Source organism: Carya illinoinensis, chromosome 1 (genome assembly GCF_018687715.1).
Source record: "Carya illinoinensis cultivar Pawnee chromosome 1, C.illinoinensisPawnee_v1, whole genome shotgun sequence".
Classification (NCBI taxonomy): Eukaryota; Viridiplantae; Streptophyta; class Magnoliopsida; order Fagales; family Juglandaceae; genus Carya; species Carya illinoinensis.
Genome location: NC_056752.1, coordinates 47,943,717 through 47,965,583, shown reverse-complemented (window position 1 = coordinate 47,965,583; position 21,867 = coordinate 47,943,717). Strand labels below are relative to the sequence as shown.

Genomic DNA, 21,867 nt, shown 5'->3' with positions numbered 1-21,867 from the left:
TAAAAGATTTAGAAGTAATAGAGGCGAGAGTATGATTTAAATGAATTTAATTATTTTGTTCAGTCATTAAGAATTATCCATAAAACTTCTACACCATACTCACCTACATTTAATATTGTGGCTAAAAGGAAAAATAGAACATTGATTGAATTGACAAATGCCATACTTATCGATTCAGGTGCTCCCTTAAACTTTTTGTGGGAAGTAATTTTGATTGTTTGTTATGTTTTAAATATAGTGCTTTATAAAAATTCAAAAACTACACCTTTTGAAATATGGATAGTCAAGTTTGGGATATTTGAAAGTTTGAGACTATTTGTTATTTGTAAGACTAATAGATCCTAAAAGGCCTAAATTGGGTGTAAGAAACTTAGAAGTTAGAGCTACCACTTGTGTCTTTTTTGGATATGCAAAAAATAACACAACCTATAGATTTTTTTATATTGAAAATAAGGTAATTTTGAATCAGGCGATGCAATTTTTCATGAAGAAAAATCTCATTTTAAATAAAAAAATAGTGGGGGTCAAGAATTTAGATAAAATAATTTTTCTGGAACTAGTTAATTCTTCTACTCCTCTAGAAAATGAAGAAAATCTTGAACTAAGAAGGAATAAAAGAGTTACAATTGAAAAAAAAAATTGGTCTCAACTATTATATTTATAATATTGAGGAAAATCTAAATACTTTATAAAAAGTTTTAGCATTACCTAATTCTTATGTTTTGGAAAGAGGTTATGAATGATGAGATGGATTCATTAGTTTCGAATAAAACTTGTAAATTAGTTGAGTTACCACCGAGTTGCAAAACCATAAGGTGTAAATATGCTAGCATGATTGGTAATTTATGTTATGCGACTAATTGTACTAGACCTGACATTGCTTATGCAGTAAGAGTACTTAATATATTTACTACTAAGCCAGGAAGAGAACATTGGTTTGCAATGGATTAGATAATGAAATATTTATTCGGTACAAAATACTATAGCTTGTTTTATAGAAAATATCCTATTGTACTTGAATGCTTAAGTGATTCCGTTTGGAATATATTGTCAGTGATTTTCTTTCAACTATTAGTTATATTTTTACCTTGGGTGGTGGTGTTGTATATTGGAAATATAAAAAATAACTATTATTTCTAACTTAGCTATAGAGGCTGAACTTATAGCTTTGGCTTTAGCAAATGAGGAAGCAACTAGTTGAGAGACCTACTACATGAGATTTCATTGTTGGAAAATCAGTTCCACCCATGTTACTTTGTTTTGATACTACTACTACTATTGGTAAAGTATAAAATAGCTATTATAATGGTAAATTCAGATCAATAAGAAGAAAACACAATATTTTGATATCCTATTTGAATAGTGGTGTCATTAATATGAATTATGTTAAATTATGTGATAATCTAGCAAATCCACTTACCAAGGCCTTGACAAAAGAAAGAATTTGAAATACATCAAGGAAAATGAGATTAAAGTCCATACTAAGAATTGGGTTTGTTCTCAAATACACTCATAAAACCAAAAATAGCACAAGGCCGTAACATGTTGGCTAATAGAGCTCATGTTATGTGTGAACAATAATTTTTTATTTCTCTTTAGAAGTTATAGTTCAACTCTGAGACTATTATTAATTTTGGAATAAAAATTATTATTTCATTAAGCGATGGTTCAATGTAGAGCATATTTTCATGATGTATAATAATCATTCTTTGTCTGGAAGTATCTCTCTTATTTATATTTTTTATCGTTAAAAAATAGTGAGAGAATGTTGGTATTTTTTAATAGATTGTATTTGTTGGTAATATTTTTTTTCTTTTAAATGTAACTGTTGCATTCCTTTGATTTTTTGGTTAAAGGAAGTCTTAAACGAAATCATTCAAGCTGCAAATGTTAAAAATATTCGAAGTTAGTTTTAACGGATGAGGAATAAATCAACCTTTTTCGGTTTTTTAGAATCTAGGAGAAGGAGATGAGATGGGATCTCAAAAACAAATTAACGTATGGTTAGTTTTTTCTTTTCTTTTTTAGTTTGGAAAAAATGGCCTTAAAAGATAGACTACTGGGGTCTACGTAGAAAAAAAAAAAAAAAAGTTTGGAAGATTTTTTTGTCCATAGCGAGAAACTTTACAAATAAAATAAGGTCTTGTCCAGAAATTATTGGAACTTCGCCAAAAAAAAAAAAAAAAAAAAAAAATTGAGATATTATTTAAGAGTTGGCAACGGGCCTCGCACCTCGCTATCCTGTCCCATCCATTCCATTCCTGCATGGCAGGAATTGAAACTCTGTCCTACATCTAGCGTCCCTAATGCGGGTGGGGACGGGGGAGGGATTCCCCATTCTCCACCCCCTTATATATATTATATATATAACAAATAAATATTTATATATATACAAAAATATAAATATATATAATATATATTTATATTTTATAAATTATGAATATATAAATATGTATATTATAATTTGTTAGAATTATTTACAAAGAATAAACTAGTAAATTTAAAAAAATACATAGTTTAAAAACTATAATTTACATAAAATATACGCTAGTAAATTTAAAAATTATATAATTTAAAAATTACTACACTACAACTTACACAAAATATGCAGTAACAAATTTAAAAATTATATAATTTTTAAATTATAGTCATATTTATAAATTTAAATTTATAATTTAGATCTAAAAATATATTTTTGATTATTTTTAGACTTAAAAATAATTTTTAAATCTAGTAAAATATAGTCTATATTTTAAATGAATATGAGGAGAGACAGATTGTGAATCCACCTTGCATCACGTCCCTGTATCCCAGGTGTGGGGAGGGGATAAGAGAGCTTAAATCTCCTTAAAAAAATATATATTGTTTACATTTTTTATTTCATTATAATTTTTATCTTATTGCCTTGTTTTTCTAACACATTCCAATGTCAACAAACCTAATCTCCTTAGATGGTATTCCTCTCTGTAAACTCGGGTAACTACTTTAGCTGCATCTTTGACCAAGCTTCTTAGACAACTAGGACTTGGGTTACAAATCAAGGAAGGTGCAAAGAAATTCAGTCACTAGCAAAAGTACTGCGTTTGGAGTTGAAAAAAAATAACATTGTGTTTAAATATAAAATAAATAATAAAATTTATATCTTTCTATTAGTTTATATTATTAAAATAAATGATAATTTCATATGGTATCAAAACAGATGTCTTGATCTTGAACCATAACTCTACACTCAATCTCATTTAATTAAATATTTTACGTGTTGGACTATCTATTTAGAGAGAGTTTGATCCATACGTGCGGGAAGATATTAAGATATAAAATAAATAATAAAATCTACGTCTTCATATTAATTTAAATTTTCAAGATAAGTGATAATTTTACACCTTACAAATACAATAACGGTAACAATCAAGAACATGAATAGAAGCTGTAACACGATGACACTAAGTGCATGTTTGGAATTACGGTAGAAAATATAACTTATAACTTTAGGCCTTATAGCTTATAACTTAAATAACAAGCTCTACTATTAAAAAATCATTTATGTTTAATAACCATGTTTCTAAAGTATTTTTAAAGTTAGTTATATTAATTTTTTTAAAATATACAATTATCTGTAAGAGCTTTTCGATAAAAGCTTCAATTTGATGCTTTTTTAAAAAGTAGATTTTTAATTTTTTTAAATAATTAAAACACTTCTTATAAATTTATCAAACATATTATTTTTTTTTAAAAGGACTTTTAAACAGTTAAAATCACTAAACTTTCATACTCAATCCTAAAAAAAGGCTCTAACAGAAACATTCATACGTAATGTCAATTTAAGTTCGCAAAACTACTTTCCCACGTCTTTCTCATGGGATGCGCTGGAAAAGTACAGAAAATAGCAAGTGTTCAACATGAAAATGTGTTCCACAACCTCAAAAGTCCAACCCGCTCCCCTTTTTTTCTCTCTTTCCCGTTCTCAAAATTCAAACCAAAAGCCAAAAGGGGGAAAAGGGTGTGAATATCGTGCTGTCCGACGCCTCCTCATAAGTCATAAGTAGATATCGCAGCAATGAAATTTGGAGTACTGTCTAGGAAGACCTCTGTAATTCCCCTCCCCCCCACACACACAAAAGAAAAAAAAAAAACCTCTCTTTTACTCGCGAAATATACGATATTGTAAGCAATGATGCCTAGGAAAGATATGTTCGTTAATCTGATTATCATGGTGTTCGTGTACGTAAGTGCAATTCTTGACTGCGGAGAGAGCTCTTACTCCGGCGAGGGTGGATATCGTGATGAAATGCGGCGTCTGGCTTTGGTTAAAGCTACACATATCATCCGCAACGGAGTTTCTCCATCCCCGAGCCATTCGACACCACAGGTATGCTATTTGGCTTCGTTTTCTTGAATCAAATGAACCCCCCACCCCCCCCCCCCCCCCCCCCCCCCCCCCCCCCCCCCCCCCACCCAAAAAAAAAAAAAAAACAGAGTTGTTATATTGGCAATTTGGCACACGATCGATGAGACTAAAATAAGGCTATGAATTGGGCAAATAATGATATGAAGGGGATGGTTGTCATGAACTTGTGATGATGGATGCAGGTATCACAACGATCACGCGTTCATCACGTGACAGAGTATGGTGCTGATCCTACAGGGAGATTAGACAGCACTGAAGCACTACAGCAAGCTCTTTCTGATGCCTTTGGATCCCATGTTGATGCCCATTTGATGGAAGGTGTTGCTGATCTTGGAGGCGCAGAGCTTCATCTTGATGGAGGGACATACAAGATCAGCCATTCCCTACGTTTACCAAATATTAGTGGTGGTAACTTCATGGTACGTGCATTATGCCATAAAATCTTATTCTTAGTTCCATTTTTAAAGCTAAGAGATTTTGCTAAATTATCATTAATTTCTTAATGTAATATTTGTAATTTTGTTTTTGGTCTTTGGGATATATATATGCATGACAGATTCATGGCGGATCGCTTCGTGCATCGGACGATTTTCCGACAAATCGCCATCTGATCGAGTTGTGGTCATCCTCGACTTCTTTATTGTATGAAGACATTACACTCAAGGACCTTATGATAAACTCTAATTTTAGAGGTGGTGGCATCTCCGTTATCAATTCCCTTAGAACAACCATAGACAATTGTTATGTCACCCGTTTCACTACAAATGGTATACTCATAGAAGGTGGGCATGAGACATACATTAGAAATTCTTTCATTGGCCAACACATCAATGTCGGTGGCGACCGTCGTGAAAAGGACTTCTCCGGCATTGGCATCAACATAAAGGGCAACGACAATGCAGTCACCGATGTGGTAATTTTCTCTGCATCAATAGGAATAATGATATCAGGACAAGCAAACATGCTCACCGGGGTACATTGTTACAACAAGGCCACCCAATGGGGTGGGAGTGGAGTATACATCAGGGCACCAGGTTTGACTCAAACCCGAATTGCGAACTGTTACTTTGATTTCACTGGTGTTGTGGCTGAGGATCCGGTCCAACTCCACATAACCGGCTCATTCTTCCTTGGAAACGCATTCGTTATGATCAAGTCGTTGGCGGGTGTTGTGTGTGGCGTGAATATTGTTGATAATATGTTCTCTGGTGATTATACTGGGGTCAAAATAGTTCAATTAGACCAATCAAATGGACCGTTCAAAACCATTGAAGAAGTAATTGTTGATCGAAATACTGTAAGAGGCATGGTTCGCAAATCAACGGTAGCTAGAGGGTCGGTGTGGAGAAATGGAACCAGATGGACCGTCGATTTCTCAAAGGTCCTATTGTTTCCTAACCTAATAAAAAACGTGCAATACACATTGCATGCAGGTGATGCATTTCCTAGCCATACTTTGAGAAATGTATCAGGAAATCGTGTCACGGTGGAGTCGGAAAAGCCCATATCAGCAACATTGCATGTGTCGGTGGACCAAAGCATGGTTGGGTACATATGAGGGACACAAAGGTCATGATTTGCAATTTGGTTTTTTAATTGCTTTGTGTAGTTTAGTTTTTGAGATATAGATTTTAAATGATGGACAGTCAAGAATTACATACAAAATTTAATGAATTTTCTCTAATCTTTTGCCTTGATTGACGGGTACTAAACCTTCGTGGTCTAAACTTTGTTAGTCAAATTGGGACTGGAATTTTCAAAACTTTGATCATTTGGACTCTGCCATCTTGTTTATTCTATGTCAGTTGTTGACTGTTGTCAATCTGTACCAAAATTAGTTATCGCAGACTCTCGAAAGGAAAGCAATACGATCTTGCTTCTCTGGCACGTAAGGCTTGGATATTCCAGGAGTAGTGATGTAAATGATTTTAAAATTTTACGTTAACGGGAAATGATATTTACCAATTTTAAAATGTGTAAGGACATGTTTAAAAGACACGTTTTAATTCAAAATTATCATATTATTATTATAATTTTTTTAAATTTTTGTATAACATATAATAAATAATTAAACTTTTTAAAATTTTAATATAATTTTTTTAAATCTCAAAATAATAATAATACTCAAAAATAATATTTTAAATTTTCATTTCAACCTAAAATTTTAATCTTACTTATTAAATCTGCCCTAAATTTTGTCCATTTAAAAAAAATATGGATAAATTTGTGATATATATTAAAAAATTATTTTTTGACTGGTGTTCGTGTCCGTGTTCGTGTTCCTCTATATAACGTCTCATTATTTCTTAACCTCTACACGCTAGCTTACGTGACATTTATTTATTTTTATATTTTAATATGAAACATGCGTTTTGTTTGCTGGGATCCAAATTCATTTGGGAACCCCCCGCCCCCCAAGGGCGGGGCGCCGCGCAGCAAGTTCTACCCCCACCAGCCCGTTGTCCTTGCACACGGCCTGACCCACCCTCATTCCTGAACTCCAACCTCTCCTAAGCAACTCTCAACGTCTGAAAAAACCTCTTCGATTGGTACGTTCTCCTACAATCCAAGCAATTCTGTTATAAACTCAAGAAAAATCTAAAACACTATTTTGAAAGAAAAACCAAAACCCAAAATAAAACAACAACAGCAGCAGCAATAATAATAACAAAAATCAAAACAGTCATCACAAACCCAAAAGCCTTACCCAACAACAAAAGCACTTAAACAAAGCTCTAATTAATTTGAAAATAAAAGCCTTTTAAAGAAAGGATAGCGCTAATTTGAAAGAAAAACCAAACCCATAACAAAACAGCAACAACAACAACAATAACAAAAATCAAAACATTCATCACAGACCCAAAAGCCTTATCCAACAACAAAAGCACCGAAACAAAACTCTAATTTGAAAATAAAAGCCCTTTAAAGAAAGGGTAGTACTACTATGTCCTCTTAATTTGCTTACTTAGTAGTTAGTGTGTCCCCTAGTATAAATTATAATTTTTTTGTTTTTTACTTTTTATTTTAAATATTTTAAAAAAATAAAAAAAAAAATACAAATACACTATTAATCAATTCCTTAATGAATAAGAAAAGAATATTTAAAAAAAAAATTAAATAGCGGTCAAAATAAGAAAGCGTACTAGTATTATTCTTGAGGAAAAGTAGTTGAAAATGCAAGTCCAAGAGTAAAAAGACCCAAAATAGAGAGAATAATTCCGAGAATAGTAAAAAAAAATAGAGAGATGGTTTGTTCTACGTTGGTACCAAATCCACGGCTTCTTTTAGCACAGGCTTCAAAACTTCAGCCTTGTTATCCATCGCAAGCCCCTTGATTTTCGAGTGCACTACCAAATGGAAGTAGAAACTAGAAGAGCATGAAAATCACCATGAGCAAACAATCAAAAAAGAGAGTGGGATCTCGTTAGGGAGAGGAAGAAACTGAGGGATTCTTGGGTAATGGGTAACGGAGGAGTTGAGGGGTGCTCGATTAGTGGGTGATGGCAAAGCTGAGGGGTGATGCCGAATGTCGAAATTGACGAGTTTTGAATTGAGGAGTGAAGGCAAAAATGAGGGTGACGGTGGCTCCACCGAGAGATGACAACGTGAGGGGATGTTCACTGGGATGAGTAACTAAGGAGAGTAACTAGGCTCGGTTTGGTTATCAAATACTAAATTATCTCATTTCATCTTATTTAATCATTACAAGTTTTTTAAATTTTCATATAAAATATAATAAACAATTCAACCTTTTTAAATTTTAAAACAAAATTAATATTAAAAATTATATTGTAATAATATTTTATTTAATTTATAACTAAACATTTCATCTCATCTCATCTGAACTGTGTAATCAAACGAAGCCTAAGGGATTAGGAGGGGAAGAAGGGGAGAAAGGGATAAGAGGGATGGGGAGAAAGGGATGTTGAGTGAGGGAGGGGGCTCGTTGAATCGTGATGTGGTCGACCAACTTGTTTGGATAGTGAAAGTGTTTCATCTCATCTTATCTTATTTTATTATTATAACTTTTTTCAAATTTCAAAACAATAATAATATTAAAAAATAATATTCTAATAATATTTTATTTAACTTTCAACTTTCATCTCAACTCTTCTCATATTAACTCACTAGTCATTATTGGGATGGAAGATTTGCAATGAATTTTGCCATACTGCCTCTCATATATGCCAACATTTTTTCATAGTCGGGAATTTTCTCTTTGATCACAGGAACTTGTTTAATGTCCTGAATCCAAGCATGCAAGCGAGGCAAAGTGCCAGGATTGAGCATTTCTACGCCTAATGCTTCTTCCATGCCTGAAAACCAATAAGCCAGCCATCCGTACGCAATGTCGGCCATTCCCATGCTGTCACCTTTGGAAGCAGGGGATTCTGGGGCCATGTTTCTTCGATGTATTCAAGGATGGCAAGGGACTCAGAGATTGGTTTGCCACCATGAACAAGCACAGGGACTTTCTTTTAAACAGGATTGTATTGCAATAGCAATTGACTCTTGCTGTTGGGATCGTCTTCTTCTATATAATCGTATTTCACGCCTTTCAACTTCAGAGCCCATATCACTCTGTAGCTGAATGGGCTTGCCCAGAATCCCAGTAGCTTCACTTCTTCCATTAGAAATCAGAGGTCGATCTACTAACACTCTTGAATGCGGGCTTTATAGCGATCGACAATAGTATTTTCTTTCTTGGCCAATAAGTTTCCAGCTCGTTTAATAAACTGGTGAACATTTTGATCTCTCTCGCTAAAAAACAAAGGAAATTTTATTTAATTTGTCAATGGATAGAGATCACCACCTTCATTAAACAATTCCAGCAGTTGCTTCTACCCCTCATCTTGTGAAGGGTTTCTAAAGCTTGTTGGCCTAAAAAAAATGAAAAAAAGTCGACGTCGCAACCACTATTCTGAGTAAAATAATTAAAGATTTAAGCAAAACAAGTCAAGGTTTTCACACTATGGATAAAGGCGATTAGCATATATAATTCAAGGATTATCATGAGTACAAGCAGGAACTTTCTTCTAAGCATGCATGCTTGCTAGCTTTTCCTTTCAAAAGTCAAAAGAAACTATGATCCGGTATTGATTAAGGTTGTGTTTGGATGTTGAAGTGAGTTCTTTATGATTAGTAGTGAGTTGAGTTGGTGAAATGAATTATGTGGAGTCTATTTAAATAAGTTTAGATATGTTTAGTACTTGTTATTAGAAGTTAAAAAATATTGTGGGTTCAACATATAAAGAGATGTTGAGTTGAAAAAGATTGTGATATCACGTGTAAAGAAATTTTAAAATAAGATAAATTTAGTTATTTAAAATTAAATATTTAATTTAAAATTAGACTGAACTGACAGCCTTACAAGTTACCACCAAACTAGTTTTAAAAGGTTTATCTTTATCAGATTTTAGGATATGGGAGTGGGTGAGTTTCTTTTTCTTCCTTTATGATCCCGATAATAGGACGATCAGCTTTACCATGAGAACAAGCTCTTGTCATGAGCTCTGGATCCTCCCAAGCTCTGCCCATTTTCAGATACGGTAAATTTATATAGAAGCGAAGGGTTATTTTACTCTAAATTGATGTATAGAAAATATCATTCACGTAATTTAAATGATAAAATTTAATTTATAAGATTTAAATTTTAAAACGTAAATTTCAAGTCAAATTATAACATATAAATATATAGTATGTAATATAGAGACCCTAAAATAGCAATAGTTTAAAGTGAATCCATAATTCATTCTTGCATATATTTTATCATTAATTCCCTTAATTAAAATATTACACGCAGAAATAGTTTTTCACGTTCAAAAAATAGCCATGGGATACAAATTAAGAGGAAAACATGGAGACCCAAATCACAAGTTAACTTAAGACGGACACTATTGATCTTGTGAAGATGATAGTAACATTTCCCTCGTACGTTTGAAAAAGACAAACATGTCGTGATGATCAGGAAGGTTGTCTCTGATTACGGGAACTTCCTTAAAATTCAGGATCCATGCATGCAAGCGAGGGAACTTGTGATCTTCAAGCAGCTTCACCCCTACTATTTCTTCTATAACTCCCAACTATTCTGCAATCTGTCCAAAGGCAATGTCCACTATTCCAATCTCTTCCCCACCAAAAAATTTCGTGCTTCCAAGGGCATGTTCCTCGATGACTCTCAGCATCTCCAAGGTCTCCTTCATGGCCTTCTCTTGTTCCTTGCCGCTAGTTCTGTAGACCATCCACATTGCAAGGATCTAATTTTGGACATTGTCATGCAATCTATCAAACAACTTACAAAAAATTTACTTGTCCATATGTCATTAGTAATATGCTAAAAATCACGAAATTTAAAATTAAAAAAAAAAACTACAAAATAAGTCTAAAGTAAAAATGCAAGTAAACTGTAAGTATATGTAGTACTACTTATACCGTACAGGGTTTTTGAGTTGAATCAAACTTATACTCATTTTCTTTATTAGGGGTATTTTTATTTTTCTATTACACAAATCTCTTTTTGGATAAATCAAAACGAAGAAAACTACAGGCAAACAGAAAAAATGGTTGAAAACCTTGAACTTGAAATCTTAAGGTTACATTTGGACATTGAGATAAGTTTAGTTGACTTGTAAATAATAATATTTTGTGAGTCTTATGATATGGGTTTAACTTTTTAAATTGAAATATACGAAATAGGTTGAGATAAATTAACATGTTTATGGAAAGTTGAAAAAATAATAGAGCTCATCAATGATTAGTTTGACATGAGTTAAGTTTTGTTTAACAATGGGAAGAAATTGATATACGAAATAAGTTCTATAATAATTATTAAATATTTAATATTGCTAAAAGTATCCGCTAATAATAAATGTTGTAGGATTTATTTTATATATTTATCTCTATTCTACTTAAATATCTCAATTTGTCTAAACAGCTTGTTAGTTCGAAAAAAGAATTAGAGGAAGAAGAAAGACAGAAGAACAAAACCCAACAAGGCAGACATGTACCTTATCATCAGCAAACTTAACCCAAAAACGAGCAATAGCCCTTTGAAAAGGGTCAAAAGGCAGCAAGGGATTCTGTGGCCAAAACTCTTCGATGTATTCAAGAATAATCATGGACTCGCAAATTGGTTTTCCAGCATGAAGAAGCACAGGGATTTTCTTGTAAACTGGGTTGTGTTGGAGAAGCAGGGGACTTTTGTTGGAAAGATCTTCTTCTATGTATTCATAGGGTATGCCCTTTAGTTTCAGAGCCCATATCACTCTGAAACTAAAAGGACTAGGCCATGCCCCGAGTAGCTTCAACTCAGCCATGCAAGAGACTTGAGAGAGAGAGAGATGTTAACAATTCCAACAATGAAGTCATTTTATAATAGTCAGTTTAGTCTTATTTGCTTGGACAGTAAGCTTTACTGTTTCACATTGATTTATTTAATTGAACTCTTCAGCCTTCAAGCATCCGGTAAAGCTTGAATTCAAAATGGTGTGGCGTCTTATCATTTTATTCCTTATATTAAGACATTAATCTACCATTTTTTTGGGCTATTTTCAACTTTTGATGCCTAAGACCCCCCCCCCCCCCTCTTTTTTTGGGTTGACTTGGGATTCTAGGTCTTTTTTTAGACTAGTCTAGTAAGTTGCAAAAGGCCAGATGAGCATTTTGAAGTTGTAATAGTAGTGAATAATAGTAAATTAGTCTAAATTGTAAGACTTGTAAAATGGTATTTAGTGAAGTCTTGTGGAAACCACATAGAAGAAAATCGGCTTAGATGATCTAAATGTGATAGAAGGATTTCATCGGGCGCGAATTAACCAATGGAAAATGCTTGGGCCACTGAAAAATGTGACTCCAAAAGTGACCGATCGTGATTTTTCTTACTTAATGGCTAAGGATGAGTTTGTGAATTTTTTTTAAATATTTAAAGAAATTTTTAAAATATTTGAAAAAGAAAAAAAAAGTACAATTTACACTACCAGTATAATGTAAGAGTCACCTTTCTCGATAGCCCTAGCATTGTCCTTAACCAAAATAGAAACTGAATAAGCTGCGCTCAGGCATCACCTAGAGATCAATCTCTTCTATTCCAGGGAACAAGATTATCAAAAGAGTAATCAAATTAGCCACACTTAGACAACACATCGAAAGACAATTTCGTCCTTTCAAATGTCAAGAATATGGCAACAACTCTCACTTTGTCTATAGAGAATAGATAGGCATTAATTTTGTAAAAACTAGAAAAGAGGATTAGAATGCTTTCAACGCATGCAATTGGAGAAAAGTATCCATTTTGCAATACTACTATAAACAATGGCATTGAAGAAAATTCGTATAAATTGTCGACAATTCACATGATTGGTATCGCATCACCATTAAGAAAACATAACATTGGGTTAAAATTTTCATTTGTAATTAATTAATTTGTAAAGTCTATGAATTAAAATTTGTAACAGCTGAAGCGTTACCCGATAGCAGCCTACGCTCTTTCTCGGACTTCTGTCCAAATTTGTAATTTAATATATATATATTTTCTAAATTTGCATCACTCTTAATAATATATTATAAAAAAAGAAGGGGGCGTGATGATCAAGGAAGCTGATTGATTACGTTGGTGATGATGAAAATTAGAAAAATTAAGGGCTGGAGCCACGTCGAGCGTTACTCCAAAACCTGTCCCGTCCGCATGTTGTTCCAAAGAAACCACGTTGGCCCAACCTCGAAGCCTCAATTGCGTGCGTTGTCGGTGCAAATAATCCAAAAGGTCACCAATTCCCACGTTCCTGAGAAAGATTCACGGTACAATATATCTGTCCACACCTCTTCTTGTCCTCTCTCGCACGACACCGACTCAACACACTGAACTCTCTTCTCTTTTGTATCCCACTTCCTCTCTCTTCGTCTCACTTCTCTTCGATGGCACAGGCCGAACTGCAGGAAAAGCAGACGAAGGCACCGGAATCCCGTCAGAAGTATGATTTCGTGGGGGAGGAAATGGAGAGGCATAGAAAGAGGAAGAGGAGGAAGCGAGATGGTGTAACCGTCGAATTTGTTGAAAAAAAGAAGAAAGAAGAAGAAGGGGTTCTGCGAAGGGACCCATTGGAGGTTTTCGGTACGGACATAATGTTGATGATACTGAGTAACCTCGACGCACGCAGCGTGGCACTGTCTCTCCTCGTCTCCCGTGGCTGGCACGGGGTCGCGTCCAGTGATCGCATCTGGGGCCCCAAGGTCCGTGCCCTTTTAATTTGTCTCGGTTCAAGCTTGGGTTTTAGGGCATTTTTTCAGGTTTTGTTGTTACAAATTTGGGAATTGGGTTGAGTTTCTTTTCTTTGTTTGGTTTGTTGTTAATTTGTTCGGTTCTGTGTACCCAGTTGGCTATTTGAAATAGAAAACGAGGTTTTGATGATTGGCCTTTGATTTTTCTTTTTTGGTTCATTTTGGTTCGTTTGAATTTGAGAATTGGCTTGTATTCCTTTTGTGGGCTCGATTTGTTTCTGATCGGGTTATTTTTTTCTGCCCAATTGAGTACCGTATCTAGAAGATGAAATTTTGATGATAGGGTTTGATATCTTGTTAAATATGGGTTCGTGCGCAGTAGGGTTTTGCTCAATTGTGGTTTTCCGAGGTTGATCATCCGTGTCTTACGTTGGAAGAATATGGGTTCGTGCGCAGTAGGGTTTTGCTCAATTGTGGTTTTCCGAGGTTGATCATCCGTGTCTTACGTTGCTTCCATAATGGATTTCTGTCCTACCCACACTTCAGGATTGGAGTTTCTTTTTTAGTTCAGGTGTGAAGAAAGCTGAGGTTTCCATCCTTCTATGATTTGAATCATACTGGATGGGCGTTTCAGTGGCTGTTATTTGTTGTTCTCCGTTTCGCCCATTAGGGTGCACCGGTGGTTAAAGGGCGGGCTTGGATAAGTCGAATTGGGTACAATTCAGCATTCCGATAAACAGCTTGGTGGCTGGGGTTATGTATCGGGGGTTTACTGCGTTGGTTCCAAAGGCCATGATTTGGTGAGGTTGCACGTCATAAAGAGTTGCGGTGCTCTGTTTCACAACGGATTTCATTTTTCTGTATTAATGTCAAATTCTCAAACCCCAGTTGAGGTTCTCATCTCATATATGTTTTAGTGTTTTCTGTTTCCCCAAGAACGACATTGAAAATAAGCTATTAATTTGAATTTTGGAGGTTGGCATGCGTTTGAACATCGTTTCTCCCTATTTAAAGGTGTTCCACCACCTTTTATATGGCATCGCCACTGCCTTGACAGCATCCACTAATTTGGAACTGAACTTATTGTCTAATTTTTATTTTGATGGCTGGTATTTATATTTTAAGTGCGTAGTTGATCTTAAACAGCAAGCTGGTGGGATGGTGCTGGACATGGGCAGGTCAAGCCTGCTTATCCTCACTGAACTTTTGGGCAGTCTGGTTTTAGGCTCTTATGGCCTGGGCAGGGAGTAATCAGGATTCAGGGAAGTTCAAGTACTAGAGGAAGACCAAAAGAGTTAGTTCTGGGGGGTGTGGAAAGGTTGCGACTGCAATTGATTGAAAATATTACCTTCGAGGATAAACGACCAGTAGGATTTCTGTTGGTGATGCACGTTTTGTCAGTACATTATGATTTTCATCTTTTTTAGATTTAGGCTATCATTTGCTGATTGTGCTGAATGGTGCATGCTCTGTGTTTCTTTCACATAGAAGCTTATGTATTTCTTTTGGGTAATTATGTAATTTAAAAAGAAAAAAAGAAAAAAGGAAACTGCATCAAGGATCGGCACTTGCTGTCAAAGCACAAGGCTAATTTGGTTGGCTAGCACTGCATGTTGCTACATGCTTCTTTTCCTAGCTTGCCTGACTTGGTCCACAACCATTCATGTTAAATTTCCTAGTGCTGACTTAATATCATGAACTAGACGAATACCACAGATTATCAAAGCTACCATCGACAGGAATACCAAGCAATTCCAATGGTTGTACTTTATACTATATGTAATTGATAGGAACCATAGCCAAGTGGCTAAGGGATGAGTTTGCCAAACTTCTTTTTGTCAGTTCGAATCCGATCACCTCCTACAATGCCATGCCATTCCATCCATCAATTTTCTTTTCAAGGTAGATGGATAGAAAGGGGCCTCCCTTGCTACTTCATTCCTGTGGCTTGGCTACTCCAATTTTCCTTCCTTACTGTATGTATTTCTTAGTTTACAAGGCAATTCAGTGCACCCTTGTGGTTCATCAGGCAAGGCCTAAAATTTGCTTCATTAGTTTTTCAATTCAACCCATCATGAAAGTTTTCATACTCTCTTTCATGGGTTATTAGCCTAAAACAGTGTAGTTTTTATTCTTTTTTCTTTTCAATACCAAGTGTAATTTTCTGTTGTTTTTCTCTTCTTCTTCTTTTTTTCCCCGCCCCAACCTGCAAGCACATTCTTAAAAGATATTATTTACTTGTAATGATATGTTGGTTGAATGAAGCAACTTAAGTTCATATTGTAATCACAGACTCAAGTAATGTGATCAACTTAAATCACACACGCTCTTCTTTTTCAGTTGGAGGAACTGTGGCTTGGGAAAGCACACATACCTCGCCTGACCCAAATCCGGGGATTGTCCAAACTGGTTGCTTATTCATTAGCTGTCATGGATGGCAAGCGTGTAACTATCTTCTTCTCCTCTCTCTCTCTCTCTCTCTCTCTCTCTCTCTCTCACACACACACACACACACACACACAAATGCATTTAAATTCACATGCACACTGACATGACATAGCTGCAGTATGCACCTGTTCATATTTATAGTCCCTTATATTTAAGGGTCATGTGACTGACCTGTTCCTTTGTTGTCAGAACCGCATCATGAAGGATGATTTGTGTGATCATGTTTGGGAGTTCCATTTTAACAAGGTATGTAATATTTGCATTACGGCATATTATGTATTTAGTCTGGCTATTGACATAGTAACTTATAATCAAGGGCGTGCTGCAGTTATGATCTATATGCCATAAGTCTCACTATAGCATGTCAGATAATTTCAAGGTCTAATGTGGAAAATATCGAAGTATGGTTTTTGTAGGTTAATTTACTATTTGTGAAGTTAAAGTGTATGCTAAGAAGTAAACAGTAATGATTTTTTTTTTTTTTCCCTAGAGCATAAACATGAATTTTGTATTCAAACATTTGCATGTATTGCTGGATATTCCATTAATTTCAAACATTGTCAAATTTCTCAAATGATATTGAAAGAGCAAAGAACATGTTTCTATGTTCGCATTACCTTCGTCGACTCCTTAAGTAGTTAGAACAAACACTGTAGCGTACACATTTTCATGCATACCCTTATCATATCCTTGGTGCCAGATTTTCTGGTTTACCGTTGGTTTCATTTTGTTTCGTTTCCATAGTATTCTCCCCACTAATTCTCAAACTCTGGTATTCTCCAGCCTTGGCCAGCTCATAAATCTCATGTTTGTCACCTGTGAGTAGCGCTTTTATAGTTTGCACGAGACCAATTACTACTGTTTAGACTAGACGAATTGACCAATTAATCTGACAAATATTTTTTGTTCCTCAGGAGGCTCCAGAATATTGGCGAAATCTTGATCCTTACTGGAAGGGTACAGGCCCACCCATGCGCCGCTACTTTCATCCAGATGGGAGCCAAAGTGCAGATCCTGATGACAAAGTATGGGGCGGTCATGAATGCTGTTACTTGACTGTCACTAGCATTGTCGGCGAAGGCAAAATCAGGGAGCACTATGTGAGGATAAACCGATGGCCACGAATGTCTGTGTCTAGGAAGCATGACTGGAGCTGGGAATTGTCTAACCACCTGTATTCTTACGCCAGCATCCCCGATGCTGACAAAGAAGGTGGGACTGGGCCACAATATGGTGTTATGTAACTACTACTACTATTTTTTTTTCAACACTTGTAAATAAAGCTTTAGGGTTTTCCAGATATATCAGTGTTGTGTTACATGGTCCAAGTTATGGACATATCGAGTATGTAGTTTGTTTGTACAGAGCGAATAAGCTTAGCCTATAATAACAAGGTAAATTTGTCTTGCTTGGTTTTCCTCAATATACTTACGTGTTTTTATTATGAATATGTTTTTCCAAGTCTCTGTGTTTCGGCCTGCTTTGTTGCTACTTTCCTCACCGCCAAAGTTGGCAATAAACCAAAACCACAGGCAAACTTCCATCGACCGTGTCTAGGATCTGTCTTACGTCCACTAAAAAGTTCAACAGATTTTCCAGCGTCACCATGCCATCTCCAACGTCACCGTGATGTTGACATTAAGTTAATGGTCAATGTGATTTTCCATTCCAGCTTTACCACTTAGTTAATTTCTGCATATTTACCACTTAAGTATTATTATATTTAGCTGGTAGTTTATTCATAGTCCCACCACTGCAGCACTGAAACATGTCGAGTTTAATTTTCACAATAATGGCATATTAAGATGACACTTCTCCATTACTCGTTGTAGTCCTGATTTTAAGGCAAAGTGTAGACAGATAAGTACAGATAAAGTGTAGACAGCAACATGTGATAATAATTAACATTAACTGTCGTATGCGATTGCATGTAAAACAAAGTTCCAAATACATTTTTATTTCACCAGAGCCGACAATGAGCAACATAAGAAAATTCTTGAATAGAAAAGAACCAACTCTTGACGATTAAACATCAAGCACAAAAATAACTGCAGTCAGAAGAGGATATCACCAGACATCAGGTCGGAGTTCACCAGTTGCTGGAGGCACCCATTTTCCAGAGTTGTATACATTTGCACCAACTTTCCAACCGGGCACGTCCTTCATTACTTCAGCCTCGTACTCAAGATACTTCTTCCACTCTGAGACAAATCTACAGATGGCAGACAACGGAGATTTAAGTATTCTGAAATTAGGGGGTTATTTATATGTTATGGCTGATGGAAGAGGACTGTCTAATATGTTCCTTGTTTACCTTTCGTCTTCTTCAGCTTGAAGAACAGGAAGTATTGCTCTTCGGGCAGCATATTTCTCTTCCTTAAGCGCCCTGCAAAATGAAAATATTATACGCATGTGAGTAATAATACACCAACAACTCTTTTACAACTTATATTGGAATCAACCAATGTAATTGTATGGCTTCGTTAAAAATAATTTCACTTTTACATAACTATTCAAATAGAATTATAAAATAGTTGTAAATTTATTATTTTCCTATGCATAAAATAGGTCATTTTTTAGGAAATGTCATGGAAAAGAGTCTTGGCCCCTCAGAATTTCGGTAAGCTCAGCAACAAAAGTTTCATTTTTGCAACCCAAACCTCGTCCCAATATGAATGTTTGTATGTATGTATGCGCGAGTGTATCTATATACTCACAAAACTAAATGGATCAATAAACTGAAATTCTTGTAATGGGAATTGTATTTAGAAACATAATTCTGGTGGATGAATTAAAAGACAGATTTTACGGATTACAACAATCGCAATTGTCATCATAGATGGCATACCGTTAGATATATGCATTCCTAGGGTTCAATAAAGCAAATCTATTCTATTCATTTATCATTGTTTCTTATGTCTTAAAAGTAGTTGGAACTCTAGGACTCTATGCATAGGCCAATAAGAATGCGTATGTGTAACACCCCGCTCCCCCAAGGTTTAAGAACATCATTTTTGAAATCTCGGTTTGAGGAAGGGAATGCTACGGTGCTGTGAGAGTGGGTTGTTGTGTTTTGAAATTGCAGAGGAAGAGGATATATATAGACAGGAGGGAATCTTTCAAAGTGTTCCAACTCGTAGTCAATCGTTGACTTCCATAGGATGAAGAGTTGGTCATGATCATAGAGTCGAGAGGAAGGGTGACATACGTGGTGAGTTCTCATGTTTAAACTGTACAAGAGAAAAGCTGATTGGCTAACGGATGAAATTGTGTACAACGAAAACTCTGATGAATTTGTGCTCAGTTGGCTAACGGATAATACGGTAGTTGTGGGATTGAGAGAGGGAATCTGGGGATGAATTAAACATGTAAAATTGACTTGGTCAGTGGGTTGGGATTTTAAGAGATGGGGGGTTCCATGCGAAATTGGGTAGTGCATTTCAAGGTGGACTTGGTAGTGATCAACGGCTAAGAGTCATTGAATTTTGAAAACACACTTAAACTGTTCATTTAACCTAGGACTGGGAGTGACTGAGACTATGTAGAGGACCTCAATCAGTAATGATTTTAAAATGGGAAAAACTCTAATGGCAATCTTAAATTCTAAAATAAGTCTAACTCGTCCAATAAATATTTTTTTATATAAGTAAAACACGTCCAATAAATATCTTTGGCCTTATAAATAGATTCTTGCGTTTAATTCCAATTAAATAGAATCTACTTGGTCCATAAATACCAAACGGGCTTTAAATTCAATTATTGGCCCAATAAAATTATGCAATCCACCAAAATAAACTTTTGGGCCTATGAGCCTAATTAAAATTCCTAGACAACCTCAATTAATTGATAACTTGTGGGCTTATCCAATATGGCCTATTAAACCTAATTTAGGCCCAATAAAATTATCCATATCTCATCTCTAATAATAATGGATCGGGTCATTACAACTTCTTCCTCTCTACAAAAAAAGTTAGAAGCACACCAAATGTTAGGAAACCATGATCACCTATTTTATATATACAATTAATTCTTGCAACTAGCAATAGCCACAATCCCCACAATTGGGACATTGTTTAAGTATATAACAATGACAGGCTATTTGCTTATACCTTGTTGAGATGGAGAGCTCCATATGCTTCCTTCTATTAGAGAGATGGATCAAGTAAGTGGTAAGGGTGAACTTGTGCATGAGCCCCATGCCACAGGTTCGATTTCCCCTGGGATCAAACTGTGATTTAAGTGCGAGGCCATGGCGGTGGATTGTTGTGCTAGTCTCCCCAGGGGTTTAGGTTCCATGGGCGAGTCCTAAGGGCTTTTCTGTGGGATGGTTCCCCCGTCATAAAAGAATATAAAAAAAAAAAAAAAATAGTAGTTTTCTTAGAAGTAATAACCGAAGTTGAAGCCATTGGAGAAAGCAGCTTCATCAGATCTGAGGAGTTCAAGTTACTAACTGGACTGAAGCTGCATTCTCCAATACCCTGAGCCATCATACTGAAGCTGCATTCCAGTTTATTTTCTCATCCTTTATCCAGTTTATAGCCACAAAACTTACAATAAAACTACCATATCTGATCCCTTCTTTTGAACCATAAATTCCTCAATCACCTTCTCTTGCACATGAAAACTATAAACTTTTTTCTTGATATAACACATACAATTTACTCAAATACACAATTAATATATTTTCCCTCAAAAGCCTAATTCTCTATTCGCATCATCCACACAAGATCAGACCACTTCACTCAGATTCAGCGGATTTATTACTATTATAATACAAAATATGTACAACCACTTATAATTTTCAACCTCACTGACAAGAAAGCATTGCCAATAGCAAACTATCGACTAAATTGATATTCCAAATCAAAGTCGGCTATTTCGACAAAGGGAATAGTCAGCTCCCTCATTTGAATGATTCCACGCCACATTGCTAATTACAATCACATTTAATTCTTCACCAAAACCACCACACACCAAAGCTCACACCAGATAGATAGCTAACTTCAATTGAAAAATAATATTAATAAAGTTATAATCCTCCAAGAATTGCAAAAGATGTCAAGCCAAAACAGAAAAACCCATCAGACCCACCTCATTTCTTAAGCTCGTATCAAAGAACTACCACAAACCAGAAATCCTTAATCACGAATACTAAATAAAATATCTACCAAAAGGGATCCATCCGTCAATAACTACCAACTCCGCAAACCCAATCGACTTTTTTCACGAAATAACCAAAACGCAATTAACCGAACCATTAAACAGACTAAATAGAAATACTAAAAAGGGAAAACAATCAACTTGGTGGCATTGACATTGAAGAAGCTGAGATGATTGTTGAGAAGCTCTCACCTACGGATCTTGTTTCCCTTGCCGACCTGGTACATGCCCCAGGAGAATGCACCGAAAGCGGCGAAGAAAATGGCCACGGCGCTGGGGCCCTTGTTGGGTATCCGACGGGCGTATCGGACAGGTGGGAACCCACCCGGAGGCGGCCCGTCTTGGAGGATCGGCATGTCCTTCACGCTCGCCATCCCAGGCTTCTTCCTTATCGCTGCCTCCGTCATCTTTGGTCTCTATCTCTCACTGTCCCTGTTGGAATTTGGTTGAACAGGAATACGGAAGTGCAGGAGCTTAAAGAGTTGGTGACATGGTGTGTTTGGGGATCAGGCTCCGGAGAAGAAGAGGAAATTAAAAGCAAAACCTATAACTAATTTCTATTTTTTTGTCTATTTTTTTTTTTTGGTTTAAAAAAACATATACAAAAGTTAAAATTTGTACTGATCTCTATATTG

General features: G+C 35.6%; 3 protein-coding genes, 1 long non-coding RNA gene and 2 pseudogenes across 5 annotated transcripts; 3 read left to right on the top strand and 3 right to left on the bottom strand.

The window, feature by feature from the left end:
* The first annotated feature begins 4,019 nt into the window (after window positions 1-4,019).
* On the top strand, window positions 4,020-6,179 carry LOC122279182 (polygalacturonase QRT3-like). The gene is made up of 3 exons (XM_043089587.1): window positions 4,020-4,369; window positions 4,591-4,827; window positions 4,965-6,179. Exons 1-3 carry the CDS (start codon window positions 4,172-4,174, stop codon window positions 5,964-5,966), a joined length of 1,437 nt encoding a protein of 478 aa, XP_042945521.1. The 5' UTR covers window positions 4,020-4,171; the 3' UTR covers window positions 5,967-6,179.
* Window positions 6,180-8,542: 2,363 nt separating this feature from the next.
* LOC122300640 lies at window positions 8,543-9,039 on the bottom strand (annotated as a pseudogene).
* A 1,117-nt stretch (window positions 9,040-10,156) lies between these two features.
* Window positions 10,157-12,294, bottom strand: LOC122279166 (annotated as a pseudogene).
* A 916-nt stretch (window positions 12,295-13,210) lies between these two features.
* Window positions 13,211-17,516, top strand: LOC122279156. Of its 2 annotated transcripts, XM_043089549.1 has the most exons (5): window positions 13,211-13,636; window positions 15,965-16,069; window positions 16,262-16,318; window positions 16,856-16,890; window positions 16,987-17,374. In XM_043089549.1, the coding sequence occupies exons 1-5, from the start codon at window positions 13,322-13,324 to the stop codon at window positions 17,126-17,128; spliced, it is 654 nt and encodes a 217-aa protein (XP_042945483.1). In that variant the 5' UTR covers window positions 13,211-13,321; the 3' UTR covers window positions 17,129-17,374. The 2 variants fall into 2 exon arrangements, with proteins under 2 accessions (XP_042945483.1, XP_042945474.1); XM_043089540.1 differs by lacking the exon at window positions 16,856-16,890 and having other exon boundaries at window positions 13,214-13,636; window positions 16,987-17,516.
* LOC122279176 lies at window positions 13,643-14,612 on the top strand. The gene is made up of 2 exons (XR_006229508.1): window positions 13,643-14,033; window positions 14,111-14,612. It is a non-coding gene; the product is annotated as an uncharacterized LOC122279176 (long non-coding RNA).
* A 434-nt stretch (window positions 17,517-17,950) lies between the features above and the next one.
* LOC122279171 (NADH dehydrogenase [ubiquinone] 1 alpha subcomplex subunit 13-B) lies at window positions 17,951-21,782 on the bottom strand. The gene is made up of 3 exons (XM_043089567.1): window positions 21,425-21,782; window positions 18,387-18,458; window positions 17,951-18,284 (listed from the first exon to the last, which is right to left on the bottom strand). The coding sequence occupies exons 1-3, from the start codon at window positions 21,637-21,639 to the stop codon at window positions 18,140-18,142; spliced, it is 432 nt and encodes a 143-aa protein (XP_042945501.1). The 5' UTR covers window positions 21,640-21,782; the 3' UTR covers window positions 17,951-18,139.
* Between the last annotated feature and the right edge of the window lie 85 nt (window positions 21,783-21,867).

What these genes read in the sequence shown, in the direction of transcription:
- LOC122279182 (XM_043089587.1), top strand. Translation starts at nt 4,172, where the DNA reads ATGATGCCTAGGAAAGATATGTTCGTTAATCTGATTATCATGGTGTTC. An exon ending in CGAGCCATTCGACACCACAG is followed by an intron (nt 4,370 to 4,590) that starts GTATGCTATTTG and finishes TGATGGATGCAG; the next exon opens with GTATCACAACGATCACGCGT. An exon ending in TTAGTGGTGGTAACTTCATG is followed by an intron (nt 4,828 to 4,964) that starts GTACGTGCATTA and finishes TATGCATGACAG; the next exon opens with ATTCATGGCGGATCGCTTCG.
- LOC122279156 (XM_043089540.1), top strand. Translation starts at nt 13,322, where the DNA reads ATGGCACAGGCCGAACTGCAGGAAAAGCAGACGAAGGCACCGGAATCC. An exon ending in ATCGCATCTGGGGCCCCAAG is followed by an intron (nt 13,637 to 15,964) that starts GTCCGTGCCCTT and finishes CTTCTTTTTCAG; the next exon opens with TTGGAGGAACTGTGGCTTGG. An exon ending in CTGTCATGGATGGCAAGCGT is followed by an intron (nt 16,070 to 16,261) that starts GTAACTATCTTC and finishes CTTTGTTGTCAG; the next exon opens with AACCGCATCATGAAGGATGA.
- LOC122279171 (XM_043089567.1), bottom strand. Translation starts at nt 21,639, where the DNA reads ATGACGGAGGCAGCGATAAGGAAGAAGCCTGGGATGGCGAGCGTGAAG. An exon ending in AAGGGAAACAAGATCCGTAG is followed by an intron (nt 18,459 to 21,424) that starts GTGAGAGCTTCT and finishes TTCATTTTGCAG; the next exon opens with GGCGCTTAAGGAAGAGAAAT. An exon ending in CAAGCTGAAGAAGACGAAAG is followed by an intron (nt 18,285 to 18,386) that starts GTAAACAAGGAA and finishes TGCCATCTGTAG; the next exon opens with ATTTGTCTCAGAGTGGAAGA.